Source organism: Maudiozyma barnettii (assembly GCF_903064755.1).
Source record: "Maudiozyma barnettii strain CLIB 1767 genome assembly, contig: KABA2_09, whole genome shotgun sequence".
Taxonomy (NCBI): domain Eukaryota; kingdom Fungi; phylum Ascomycota; class Saccharomycetes; order Saccharomycetales; family Saccharomycetaceae; genus Maudiozyma; species Maudiozyma barnettii.
Genome location: NW_024545246.1, coordinates 1 through 13,738, shown reverse-complemented (window position 1 = coordinate 13,738; position 13,738 = coordinate 1). Strand labels below are relative to the sequence as shown.

At 33.3% G+C, this 13,738-nt stretch overlaps 6 protein-coding genes across 6 annotated transcripts; 2 read left to right on the top strand and 4 right to left on the bottom strand.

Moving 5' to 3' along the window:
* Positions 1-396: 396 nt before the first annotated feature.
* On the top strand, positions 397-969 carry COA1 (Coa1p; the record flags this gene model as incomplete). The annotated part of the gene is made up of 1 exon (XM_041552151.1): positions 397-969. One exon carries the CDS (start codon positions 397-399, stop codon positions 967-969), a length of 573 nt encoding a protein of 190 aa, XP_041408085.1.
* Positions 970-1,228: 259 nt separating this feature from the next.
* Positions 1,229-1,819, bottom strand: KABA2_09S00198 (uncharacterized protein; the record flags this gene model as incomplete). Its single annotated transcript, XM_041552150.1, has 1 exon — positions 1,229-1,819. The coding sequence occupies one exon, from the start codon at positions 1,817-1,819 to the stop codon at positions 1,229-1,231; it is 591 nt and encodes a 196-aa protein (XP_041408084.1).
* A 285-nt stretch (positions 1,820-2,104) lies between these two features.
* On the bottom strand, positions 2,105-6,427 carry BNR1 (formin BNR1; the record flags this gene model as incomplete). The annotated part of the gene is made up of 1 exon (XM_041552149.1): positions 2,105-6,427. The coding sequence occupies one exon, from the start codon at positions 6,425-6,427 to the stop codon at positions 2,105-2,107; it is 4,323 nt and encodes a 1,440-aa protein (XP_041408083.1).
* A 385-nt stretch (positions 6,428-6,812) lies between these two features.
* On the bottom strand, positions 6,813-7,523 carry SMU2 (Smu2p; the record flags this gene model as incomplete). Its single annotated transcript, XM_041552148.1, has 1 exon — positions 6,813-7,523. One exon carries the CDS (start codon positions 7,521-7,523, stop codon positions 6,813-6,815), a length of 711 nt encoding a protein of 236 aa, XP_041408082.1.
* A 1,233-nt stretch (positions 7,524-8,756) lies between these two features.
* On the top strand, positions 8,757-9,740 carry SAM4 (S-adenosylmethionine-homocysteine S-methyltransferase SAM4; the record flags this gene model as incomplete). The annotated part of the gene is made up of 1 exon (XM_041552147.1): positions 8,757-9,740. The coding sequence occupies one exon, from the start codon at positions 8,757-8,759 to the stop codon at positions 9,738-9,740; it is 984 nt and encodes a 327-aa protein (XP_041408081.1).
* A 114-nt stretch (positions 9,741-9,854) lies between these two features.
* Positions 9,855-10,841, bottom strand: GRE3 (trifunctional aldehyde reductase/xylose reductase/glucose 1-dehydrogenase (NADP(+)); the record flags this gene model as incomplete). The annotated part of the gene is made up of 1 exon (XM_041552146.1): positions 9,855-10,841. The coding sequence occupies one exon, from the start codon at positions 10,839-10,841 to the stop codon at positions 9,855-9,857; it is 987 nt and encodes a 328-aa protein (XP_041408080.1).
* Between the last annotated feature and the right edge of the window lie 2,897 nt (positions 10,842-13,738).

The following is a 13,738-nucleotide window of genomic DNA, read 5'->3' as shown; positions in this document are numbered from 1 at the left end:
TAATCATGTTTCATAGATTATAAATATCGACCTTGGAGGATTCTTATTAACATTCCAAAGAGAAAAATGTCATATTTTGTTATTCCTTAAATATCATCCTTCCAGCTGTGGTCTCTTTCCCTAACTTTCCCTCTGCTAATTTTTATTTTCTGGAGGAGAACCGCCTCGTAGTTTCAAACTTTTCAGAGGCTTTGAGTCGGCCGGTCTTCAAGTAAGGAATTTCCATTATTTTGGTTAATAATAAAGAAGGGGATAGACCATACTACTAATAATATCGTCTTCAATTGCAAAACATGAGATAAAAGAACTGCATTACGTTATAATAAAGGTGTTTTAGAGTCTATTGTGTATTCTTAAGTATCTTAATTTCTTTTAACACTTTCATCACATCCAAGAATGTTAAGAGCAATCGGTCTAAATTCATTGAAAACGTCGACTAGGTTGGCAAGACACTCCACATGTCGTACTCTGGTTACAACAACAATAAGACAGAATTCCCAACAATCTAAAACTATTATTAATAATGAGAAACCAATGAGAATCGACAGGGAATTGCCTGATCCAAGGGCTGACAGAAAGAAACAGTGGGCAGGTTTTGCTGCTTTCTCCGTCGCAATGTGCTCCGCCTTAGCCATCATGTTCAATTATGAGAAGACAGAAAATCCAATTATATCTGATACATTATACCAACTACGTAAGTCTGCCACTACGAAGGAATGGTTAGGAGAGAATATCGAGTTTGACGGTATCATTCCATGGGTATATGGGAAACTAAATCCTGTGGCAGGTATCATTAATATCACATTTTACATTAAAGGTGATAAAAACCAATCAGGTATGATTAGATTGGTCGCAGATAGAGAAAACCGTCGTGATGAATTCTTGATTCATGAATGGAGTCTAACAGTTAATGACAAGAAGTTCGATTTATTAAGTGAAAGTTCTTCTAAGACCTTAAATCACAATTAGAGGAGTATAGGTATTTTCTATACCTCATGGTTAATTAACTCCATCTTAAATAAGAGGCAAATTCATTCTACTTTATTTTCCTACTAAATAACCTTTTCTTCACTTTATATAACTATCATTGTAAATATGAACCAATAATTAAAATTACTTCCTTTTTTATGTTTTGTTGAAAATTATATTACTTTGCTGTAGAGCCTTTTATGTACAAATAGATATATTCCGGTAAATAAAAATTTAACAGTGACAATACAAATACCTCTCAACTGCGAGGATAATACGATCCAAGATCTTGCTTTGCAAGTGATTTTCCCAAAAGAACATTTTCCATTTCAACCCTATAGTTTCGAAGTAATTTTGTTTTTGTTTGCGCATGCATTTCTTGATGACTGAAAACATCCTCCTCCATAACGGGAAGAATTTGTTCGTATATGCTCTTTCTTTTCGAATTACCTTCATAGCTTCCATTTTCAAGATTTATTGTTTTGCCTTTTTCTTTGAATTCATTATATCGTGTTCGAAAAGTTTTTCTATATGCAGGTATATATGACCGTGATATGATATTTGTATCTTCACTCCTATTAGATTGTAATGACTGTCTTACTTCCAGATCTACTAGAATTTTTCCAGATTCTAAATCCTCTGGTTTAACATTTTTCGTTAAATCGACTTTCCAAGTTTCGATATCATCAAATTGGAAAAAATCATCACCTTGCTTAATTTCTTCTTCAAATTCTTCATCTTCTTTCCTAAGTCTTTTAAAAAGCTGCAACCCAAAAAATAGAGCTATCGATAAACCAAAAAAAAGTGGTATCCCAACTAAACATATAACTGCTGTAGCCACACTAACCATTTTCTTGGTCTACCATTAATACTCATAACCTGAAAAATGAACAGATATATGTATAAACTTATAGCAATTCCCCAGGTATATCCACACACTAATACTAATGATACTTACCTTATTAGGCATTTAATTTCATATGTGGTACATTCTGTAAAGAACAAACACTTTGAGACATTTTTTATTTTTTTTACGTCGCAAAACAATTCTTCATCCATCGCCTTTGAAATGAGGAAAATTAATAACGACTTAGATAGACCATTAATTTAAGAAATAATTTTTATATAAAAATTATTAGATATTCTGTAAATCGCTCATCAATGCATGTGTCCTTTCTAGCAACTCATCATTATTACTAGCTTTAGAATCTACTTTTGATAAAACTCTAGAATCGCGTCTTTTAGACCTCAATTTCATTGAATTTGAATCGACACCGCGAAGTTGTGAAAGCAACACATCCACAGCATCATCTTCTGCGTCATCACTGCTCCCGTTGCTATCATCTCTCTTGAGACGTAGATTTTGTTCCATCAATTTCTTTCTCTCTTCATAAATACGATCCATTTCTTCTCTTTCTTTATTTTCTCTAGCACATTTCTTAAATACGGCCACAAAATCCATAATATTCTTGAAAAACATCCGTTTAGATTCAGTATCCTTAGGGTTCTCACCGTAAAATAATATAATCTTGTCAATATCACTATCAGTTAATTTAAATTGCGCATCAAGCAGACCACTTTTTGTCTTTGCCTTATTCGTTTTGTACCTAATTTTGCTTAAAATTTCATCCTGAGGATGTAATAATTTTGGATCAGAAAGTTTCCCTTTGCTCACCTCATGTACAGCCTCTCTAATCTTCCTGGTGAATTCAGAACACTCAGCTTCCAAAGATTCGAAACTCAAATTGCTGATATCGTCGACAAGTTTCAAATCATCTAAAAAGGAATATACATCGGGGTAGTTGAACCTAATAATTTTCTCGATAAAATGTAGAAACGATATATTGCTATCATTACTTGATTTCACAAATACAAGTTTTGTTAAGGAACTTAACCTAATACCACGAACGCCTCTTTTATTCATATAATTACCAATAGAATAGATGATGTACAACACATCTCGCAGTTTTGTAGAATTTTTAAGAGTTCTAACTGCATCATCGATCTTTTGTAACTTATACGTCAAGTCGTAGTAATCCTTTTCATAAGTCATCATAAGTAGCAATACTTTTGATCTAACCGACCAATAACTTCTCAAGTTGTAGCAGAGTTCTAAATAAATCTGATCGGATCTTTCAAGAGACTCTGGTGATTTCGTAGGTTTGGCTCCTGTTAAATAATTTGAGCTAAATGGATCAAACTTTATTGATATACTACGTGGAATGTTATTCAAATCTTCTTTGTTGAAATATTCCAGTACCGGAATATTCCTTAGTATTTCGCTATCACAGGCCAGGACTTTGGAAACCAAGGCATCCACAGAATAATTTGAAAATATATGTAAATTGATACCAAATTGTTGGGCAAGATCTCTTGGCAAAAAGCTCAATTTCTTAGGTTTATTTTCGTCCTTTTTGTCTTTTTTAATTTTTAGTTTATTGTCCTTTATTTTGAACATATCATTAACATTATTTAAGATGCCACCCTTCTTTAATTTGGAAAATATTTCTCCTAGAGAAACTTGGTCTGCCCAAATAGTATTCTCAACATCATCTACATTATCCCAATGTATTTGTTTTAATTTCAGTGCGGAATGCCTTGATGTGACATCCATTTTAACAAGATTCGTGGGCAATGGCGGTGGTGGTGGTGGCGGCGCCAGTGATATCGATGAACCTACATTCGTATCTGGCTCTGGCTCTGGATCTTCATTCTCTTGTTCTTCTGTTTTATCAGACAATTGTGGTGGTAAGGGAGGAGGAGGAGGAGGAGGAGGAGGAGGAGGAGGAGGAGCAGCAGCAGCAGCAGCAGCAACAGATGATAGTTTTATTCCTTCTTGTAATACGCTAGTAGTTAAAATTGAAGATCTAGTTCCAGGATTCAATGTCCCGGAACCACCCAAACTGAAATCGGAACCAATGCCAGTACCACCTATATTCAATCCATTAATGTTCAAATTATTGGTTGGCATTTCATTGAGGTTTAAGGAACTACCAGTGTCATTTTTCCCGTAGGGTATCATCACCCCAAATCGAGGTGTTTCTGAAACATCCAAAATAGTTGATTGTTGCCCTTCGAATGTCAGATAGGGTCCAGATACAGATACACCATTACCTTCTTCAATGGACCGCATGTGATGACTATGATAATAGTCAGTAGAATTAGAAAAACCACTTGTCAAAACGGGTTGAATAGTTCCGTCCAGGACAGGATCCGGACTAGGTAAATATGATAGAGATCCATTAATTATGTCTCGATTAGTGGCACTATTCATACTTCTAGTCTTATCTGTGGTGCTAGTACCGGGTATGCAATACCCATACCTGTCATTTGAACCATTTTCAGAATACTGGAAATTATCAGTACTATATTTAATGGTCTTTGACCCAGTCACAAGTAAATTACCTCCATTAATCTGTCCATCAGTTACTTCCCCAACCATTGATTCACCCATAATTGAGGTATTTGCAGCGGAAGACTTTAAGTCAGTAGAATTAGAAAACTGTCCAGTATAAGATTGATTATTTAAAATATTATCCATGGAGTCATCCTCCAAGAATGAGGAAAGAGATAATACACCTTTACTTTCGCGGATTATATGAGAGTTAGAGTACCTTATATTGTTTTTTATTCCAAGCTGAAGTTTTAGATCGGATTTATTGTTACCAAACACTGACAGAGGTCGAGCCTTAACTTTATATTGTAGACGTTCATATGTTGCAATCTTGTCTTGTTTGAATTTTGAATCTTTTAAAAGTTCTTCGAGTGATTTATTTCGGAATTTCAATGTCTTTATTTCACTCACCTTTGAAGACAGTAACTCTGAATTATTATGTAATTTAACCAAAAGCTCATTATCATCAAGTCTTTTTTCAGTCCGTACCTGTTTCAATTCGCTAGTTAACGCCGCAATGCTTTTCTGGGCTTCTTTCAAGTCATTCATGGCTCTTCTAGCAATGTCATCAGATTGAAGACCATCGAGTAACCTTTCTAAAGATTCGTGTAATAATGAATTAGGAGATAAATCTTCATCAACATCAGATTGGAATTTTTCTAATAAATATACCAGCATGGAACTCAATGCTTTGTAAAGTTTAATTGATTCCGAATAGGTACGATTATCAAGCATTGCAGAAAGTGACTTAACCAAATCACCAAATGGTTGTTCTAAAGGTGTATCTTGTGTTTTCTGTACTAACGATTCCAAAACAGGTCCATAGGATAATGTAGGAAATATAGGTGCCTCGTTGTTCATTCTCATACGGACACCTTCCTCCTTAATCTTATAGTTCTGGATTTGTTCTTTTATAGTGGTAGATTCAAAATTTTCCATTTTATAAAATAATTTGTGGATTTCCATGTTCCTAAATTGTTCAATAATAAATTCTTTCTTATTATATGAAGGATATCCTTCAATTATTGAATTAACTAAGAACAGTACCGAAGAAAGGTAATCCGAAATGACTTGTTCTGGGTGACGAAATTGAATGACCGATTTATTACTATTTATTCTTTCTAAAATATCGTCTGTATTTTCAATTATTCCTTTAATATCGTTCATCCATAGCTCTAGTTTTTTTTCTAAGGAGTTCCATATGACATCATAACCTTTTTCAGAGTCTAAATATGTTAATAACAGAAGTAACTGACAAGTTTGTAGTTTTATCTTTATAGGTGAAATATCGTTAATCATTGAATCTATGAAAAATCCAATTAATATTGGGTTATTCAATATTTTTATCCGAACCTCCATGTTATTCATTAAAGTCTTGAAAGATGAAAAATATGCATACTCTATATCAATGGTAATCGTTGGAATTTGATCAACTAAATCGACATAATAATCACCTGAAACAAATGATGCTAAAAATGTCTTTTGTCTTAACCGTTTTTCTAGTTGGTACAACGACCTTAATCTCTTGGAAGGGTCATTCAAAGAGTATTTCAAGTTTTCCAAGAATACTTGATCATTTTGTACTGATAGTTTAGAGTCACCCTGGTCGGCATGTTCCTGTTCATTGTGACGTATTTTTTGAATCAATTGCCATTTTCTAGCGGTAGATACATTCTGTAAGGTGCTATGTGCAGAACCCCAAAAATACATCCCACTATCTAATGCCTTTTCAAATAATCTATCCACGGTTTCTTTGTCCGGAATTTCAGTCTTGTTGTTTTCAATAGTCTTTTCAGGAGCTTGCGACTTAATAGTTCTTGTGTGTAGGTTCACAGATTGACGAGTTTTATTTGATTTTGTTGCTTTAAAGGAGTATCTCGTCCTACCAGATGATACTAGACCTGTTCCAGCAAGACTTAGTCCTCTCTTAATGACATCATTGGTTTGTATATTTGAAGTTGTTGCAAATGATTTAGATCTGTCATTATTATTTGGTTCAAGAATATCATTGATTTGTTGTCGTTTAATTGAAATAGTATTTTTAATCGATGTAGATTGTTCCATTTGTTCATAATCACAATTCTCCACTTCACGATAGAGTCTTTATTTGAAATCTAATCACCAATAATCTCAGCTTTTTGTGAGTTGGCATTCTTTCTAAAATCAAAGAAACCTTGTCCTAATGAAAATATTTAACGTGTTTCTATTAGATCAACTTTAGATGTATATGCACATATTTTCGCGCCGCATTGTAAAATTATCATTTATGGTGTAGGAAGATATTCTTATAGATATATTAGAGAACAACAAACATTAAAATAGCTTGAATGGCTATATGCAATAAATAAGTCTAAACTAAGCTATAAATTGTTTATAGATGAGATGCAAAAATGGAGGAAGATGGGTATGAGTGACGTATTAATCGCAAAATAATGTGAAATATAGGATTCTATGCAGTTTGCTCAGTTTGTGTAAACTGAGCATAGAATTCAGATCTTGAGTTATCATTTTTTTTAAAATTTGATTGTGTTAGAAAATCAACCTCCTGAACCAAATAATTTAACTGCGCTAGAATTGGGTATACGTTATTATCATTGTTCCGCATTTTACTATTGAAGTTTCTTACTAAATTGTTCAAAGTTGCGTTATCTGAAGTTTCTTGACTATTACTCTTATTACTAGACAGCTTCAGACTCTGTTCTGGATAATCATGTGGAATATTAATAGCAAATTTGATACCCATATCTTTTGGGAAAAACGATGATATGTTATTGTTACGGAAGTTCACAGCATATGTGGTGACATATTTCCCATTTCTAAACAATTTGAAATTATCCTTCCCTAAAGCGTGAAGACATTGATCTATTTGATCATGTCTCTGTTTGGCTGAAGCTGAATTTTCTTTATATTCAGGTTTAATATATTCTTTTACAGAACCATTTGTGCTGGAATTCTCATTTCTCTTTCTTCTTGGACCTCCATGCCTACTTTTACCATTTTTCTTATTTAATTTTTTTACAAAATCGGTTTCATTCTTCTTATCATTTGATTCATCCTTCTTATTACTCTTGGGACGTCTGTTATTCCTTTTATTTCTTGGCTGTCTAGAAGACTTGTTATTATCTGAAGATTGAATACTCTCTGTACTTGCAGAAGACATTTTATGATTGGTATTATATTTCGATCTAAATATATAGTATAAATGATATTGATGGCAAACTGCAAAGCCCTAACAGAAACTGATTTGTATAGGAACAATAACGTTAACCTTTATTGTTTTCACAGAACCTAACAGCAGCACTAAACTATACTAAAAATGATTTTTATATCTTTCCTTTATTTTTTTCTACTTCAAAAAATTCATTCGTTTTTTAATTTTTCTCCCTTCACTATAGGAATATTTATTGGCTGCAAGTCTGAGAGAGTAATAGTGTAATATGCTCGATGAACAAGGCTAAGAAGAGAAATATGATATATATGAGATATACTCCTAGTGATGTATCAGAATAACCAACATGAGATATATGAGTATGCCCCTTATCCTGTACTATGTAATCGTTCTTTCATCTAATTCTGCTGCCTATATCTAGTCTAGCAAATATATTCCGTGTATGACACATTCATGTATTACTATTATCTTTAAAACGGAAAACTTCCCCAAACTAGATTTAACAGTAATATCTTACTTAACGATGACTCTTATAACAATTTTACTAAATACATCACTTTTCATTCTGCCTCAGTTGCAAGAAAGTCCTTTTGCTACTCAGAACAACAACAGCAACAACTGATACGGCGCCCTTGTTAAACACGTTATTGTAAAACCAAGCAAGACAAACAATAGTTGAAATACATACGGCAATAGATGATATTTTAAAATTCTGTACCTTTTTACTTCCCTCCTACACTGTGAGCATTTTGCTGAATTTCAGTTTGCGTTGAACGGTTCTCATCAGGACAAACTCAGAGACTGCGTAGATCCCATAAACGGCTCGCTTCCTCTCTTTTGCTTTCACAGATTGGACTGCAGTAAAGTGAAAAATTATTGCTGATGATATTATATAATCCCTAACAGAATGAAAATTTCAACCTGTTTTCTCATTTATTCACCCCCCCTGTATTTTATCTCTTGATGTTTTCTATTCTTCCAGGTCTTTCAGCACAAATGTATGATTCATCATTTTTCTTGTGGCATTCTATTGCATTTGACAACAAAGACAACACTTACATGATTTCGATATATGTATATATACATAAGGAGAAGTTAAATAAACCTATATCTCTATTCCTATACAATTTACATACCGTAGTTATTATTTGTTTGTAGTGTATTTCATCCGACTATACATATATATATATATATATATATAGACGTGTATTATAAAACGAAAACATGGCTCGTCCTTCAATTAAAGAATATTTAGCATCTAATCCTGGAAAAGTCCTTGTGTTAGATGGTGGTCAAGGGACCGAATTAGAAAATAGAGGTATCGACGTTGCAAACCCAGTATGGTCTACTGTACCTTTCATTAGTGATTCATTTTGGTCGGACCAATCTTCTAAGGATAGACAGATTGTCAAGGGAATGTTCAATGACTTTTTAGCTGCAGGTGCAGAGATTTTAATGACCACTACTTATCAAACCAGTTTTAAGTCTGTCTCCGAAAATACTCCTATCAAGACTGTTGAAGAATATAACGTTTTATTGAACCATATTGTACAGTTCTCTCGTGATTGTATCGGTGAAGAGAAATTTTTAATTGGTTGTATCGGCCCTTGGGGTGCCCATGTATGCGCAGAATTTAATGGTGACTATGGTGAACATCCAGAAAAGATAGACTATTATAATTATTTCAAACCTCAATTAGATAATTTTTTCCAAAACGACAACTTGGACTTGATTGCATTTGAGACTATTCCAAACATCCATGAATTGAGAGCAATTTTGTCTTGGGATGAATCCATATTGTCAAAACCTTTCTATATTGGTCTATCAGTTCATGAAAATGGGCTCCTAAGAGATGGTTCTACCATGATAGACGTTGCAGAATTGATCAAATCCATTGGCGATAAAATAAATCCAAATTTGCTGTTATTAGGAATCAATTGTGTCAGTTTCAACCATTCTGCTGATATCATGGAATCGATACATAAACAATTACCTAATATGCCACTTATTGCGTATCCTAACAGTGGTGAAGTCTACGACACCGTGAAGAAGATCTGGTTACCAAACAGTCATCCAACGTTCACTTGGGATGCTGTAGTTAAAAGATATATCGAGGCAGGTGCAAGAATCATAGGCGGATGCTGTAGAACATCTCCTGATGATATAAAACAAATTACAAATGCTGTAAAGAAATATTCTAATAACTAATATATATATCCTTACTATATACGTAAAGAAAATAATATTATTAAAATATAATCAAAAGAAGATATGAAAAAATTATACTATATTGCAATTATATTTTGGATATAGAGTAGTTTCTTAATCAAAGATTGGGAACTTCATGTTCATCCACTCCCATGGTTGATTAAATCTCAGATTCTTGTTCAAGTTGTTTATTTCCTTCAATTCATCGTCAGTTAAGGTTAGAGTTTCATCTACCTTCAAATTTGCAAGCAATCTTTCCTTCTTAGAAGATTTTGGAATGATAGCAACACCTTGTTGAGTTGCCCATCTCAATAGAACTTGGGAAGTAGAGATATCAGAACCGTGCGCAGAAGCAATCTTCTTCACAGTTGGATGTTCAAATAATGGGACAGTTTCAATAGCAACTTCAGATTTCAATTCAACATATGATTGAGGACCAAAGGAAGAATAGGCAACAATTTGAATTTGGTTTAACTTACAGTACTCAACCAAATGTGCTTGAGTCAAATATGGATGATGTTCAATTTGTAAAGCTACAGGTTTAATCCTACAATAGTTCAAAACATCTTGAACTAAACCACCATTATAATTGGAGATACCAATAGACTTGATTAAACCTTCATCTACCAAAGCTTCCATAGCATGGTAAGTATCAGCTAAACCAACCCTTTCAGTAGCAATAATACCTTGCGCTTCTTCTTTAATACCAGAGTAAAAAGATGGTGGATATCTTTCTTCAATTGGTACGAACTTGAAGGCAATTGGGAAATGGATGTAGTAAAGATCGACATAATCTAGACCTAGATCTTCTAAATTTTTCTTAACATTCAATCTTACATGTTCTGGACGATGGAATGAGTTCCATAGCTTAGAGACAATAAACAAATCAGCTCTGGTGACAATTTTATCATCAATGGCTTTTTTGATCCCTTGTCCGACTTCAGCTTCATTACCATAATCAGTAGCACCATCGAATAGACGATAACCCAACTTAATAGCATCATACACTTGTTCAGCACAGACTTTGTTTGGAATCTTCCAACAACCTAGACCAATTAATGGCATTTTCAAACCGTTATTCAAAGTAACTAAAGCAGACATTTTTTTTTCAAAGATTAGGAGTGTTTTACCTTTTTCTTTGTTTCGACAGAGGTATTATTAAACAAAAAGAGATAGTGTTTACTATTATTGTTTGATAGTTTTATTTTCAATATTTAATCGATAATAATAATAATCTCCTAATAATAAGAAATAAAAATAGCATTAAATACACTGTTTATATATGTTTTTTTTAAATCAGGAAAACGTCATTACTAACTCTTATATCACTATCAAAATCTTAAATTGTTTATACGTAATATGTTGAAAATATCCCTTAGAATGCTAAATAAAATTTCAGGTAATGAAATTAAAAAAAACAATTGAGTTCACACTTTCCTCGGTGGAAAATGTAACAACATTCAAGTTAAATGCTTCCTTTTCACTCAGCGTAAACAACAATACGCGGCCGAACTTATTGGGCACATTCGGTTTGATTCGGCCGGTTACGTTGTGGGGAGTGGGGGTTGAGCGAAAAACAACAACAACACCCACCCAACCATCCTCTTGCTCCGGAGAAACAACCAGACAAATATTTAATTTTGTTAAAATGCTGGACCTTCCTCAATAATAATAATACATTTTTTTTTGATTTAAAGACGAAGTTCGGTTTTTCGTGGGAAGTGAGTGAAAATTTTAGGGAGATTCGGCGCCGAACGAAAATGATATCACGTATATTAAAATTCGTTCAAAAATAGTCGCACGAATTTCAATAATTGTTATACTGTACAGTTGTTCGAATCGGCCGGTTCGGTGAGCGGTGCTAAAGAGATTTATCAATAGACAACGATTGAACAGTTGAACGTAGAGTAATCTTGTGTTCGGCCAAGTATCATTACCCATACCATCAGTGGGACAAAAATTAGAAATTTCGGAGTTTGCTAAGAATGGTAGCATCGAGATGCTTTATAGTCAATGAAGGATCGCTGATTCAACAAATTGTAGGAAAAGAGACAGGAAACCAGATTAGTTCATAAAGAGAACATCATACTTTTCTTTTTGACTATCTCATCATCTTGAACTTAGATCCTAAGGTGAGTGGTTAATATGAAATAATATATATTCTAAGAATGTGTCGATAAATTACATTGTTCTTCTATTATATTATATGGAATAAAAGATATTTTCCACTTTGTATGAAATCTGGAAAATTATGAAAAACATTTCTTTAAGAAAAATTAAGCAGAATAAAAAGAAATGTATCGATAAATTTATATTATATTTAAGACGAATGAACAAATATTATTCTGTTGTCATTTTATGAAAATAATTCATTTCAAAGGCCCTTCCTAAGGTATTAATGGCAAGTACTACTTCCAAAAATTTAATCAGTGTTTTGCATTGTGAGTTGAGATTCCACTAAAAACCAGTTCACAAGAATATTAAAACGCAAAATTACTAATATTACCCGAACCATAAAATATATCAAAAAATGTATTAGTGTTGTTGACACCTCCTTTTGATTTCCTCTTAACCTACTTATAATTTTTATCCTTTTTCTAAATGAGAAGTAAATGTTACAAAATTTATTTTCTTTCTTTTCATAACCAAGTTTATAGAATGAACAATATATGCGGTATTTTCGAATGTATGACTCTCCATCACTCTATCGAAAGAGGCATGCCCCTCCTTCAAAATCGAACTTGTATGATATTCCGTTGTCGAATTTTACCACTTGTCAGAGAACTGGGAGAGAATAAAGATGTATCTATAAGGGTTATATCTAAACCTCATTATATTCAACGCATCCTTTTTAAAATCAATAGTAGTAGCCAATCAGTTTTTAGTCTAATCTTAATTATTTGACGAAACAGTGATATACCATATTGAATATTCCGCCTCAAACCTTCTCTCTTTTCTGAGTGATTTTTCCACTATCTCGCACGACAATTCAATTTTCAAAAGACAATTATGGGTTAGTCTACGTTGCTTCTATTAGAGTGAGTACAAAGTTAACCAAATAACATATCCATACTAATATATCGGTTAGCCCACCATTCAAAAATAAATACTACAACAAGGGCAATAAAATATAAAACAATCCCAGTTGACAATACCTTCCTCTAAATTAAATAAATTACAGCATTTTAGTAAAGCTCTCTTCTTTTTATATATAAAAACATGGCAATATATACTTAAATCTTGATTCAAGAACATTCATTATTGACAATTCCCTAATTTCAAGATTGTACCTACCCAACAAAAGAAAAATAAAACATAGGAAGAAAATACTACTATAGAACTATTTGCTAAGAGGTTGAATCTATGTTACCATTATCTCTTAACACTTTTTTGAAGATAAAACAACGTTCAAACCTCCAGAATAATACGTTAGATTGACCCATAGAATATATACTGTATTGACCCGGTCTTCATCATAATCCAAAACGCGGCTGCAACACAACTGCAGCTTGTTCTGACTTAATTTGAATTTGTTTTTTTGAAAATTCTCTTTGAAAATTGCCGAAAGAATTGGTTCTTTAGTTATTTTCTGGATTTCACATTGTTATTATGAGTGCCGAACCCTCAAATTACGTTGATCTTCAATTCCGGACAATCTATTCAATATTTGTTTTTTCCACAGCTTGGTTATTAACTCACCTGACCCAACTAGGAAAAAAAAAACGTTCCTTAGGGGTAATGCATCTCTGTTCTTCCTCTCTTTCTCTGTATGCTTTTGAAAGACCAGCTCTTTTGATGTTCTTTGTCCTAAAACGGCAATAAAAGGATTATCCAAAAGAGTGATGGGCGATCATTGTGAGCTCTGCGCTGATTCCCCGTTGAGTATAATATCCCAGTGTTCCCTCACACCACGCACTCATCAAAGCAGACAAATTTGTCGGGGACTGATTTCTCCGTGCAAGAAACCCACAAAAGGAAAATATTTGGCCGTGCATTCT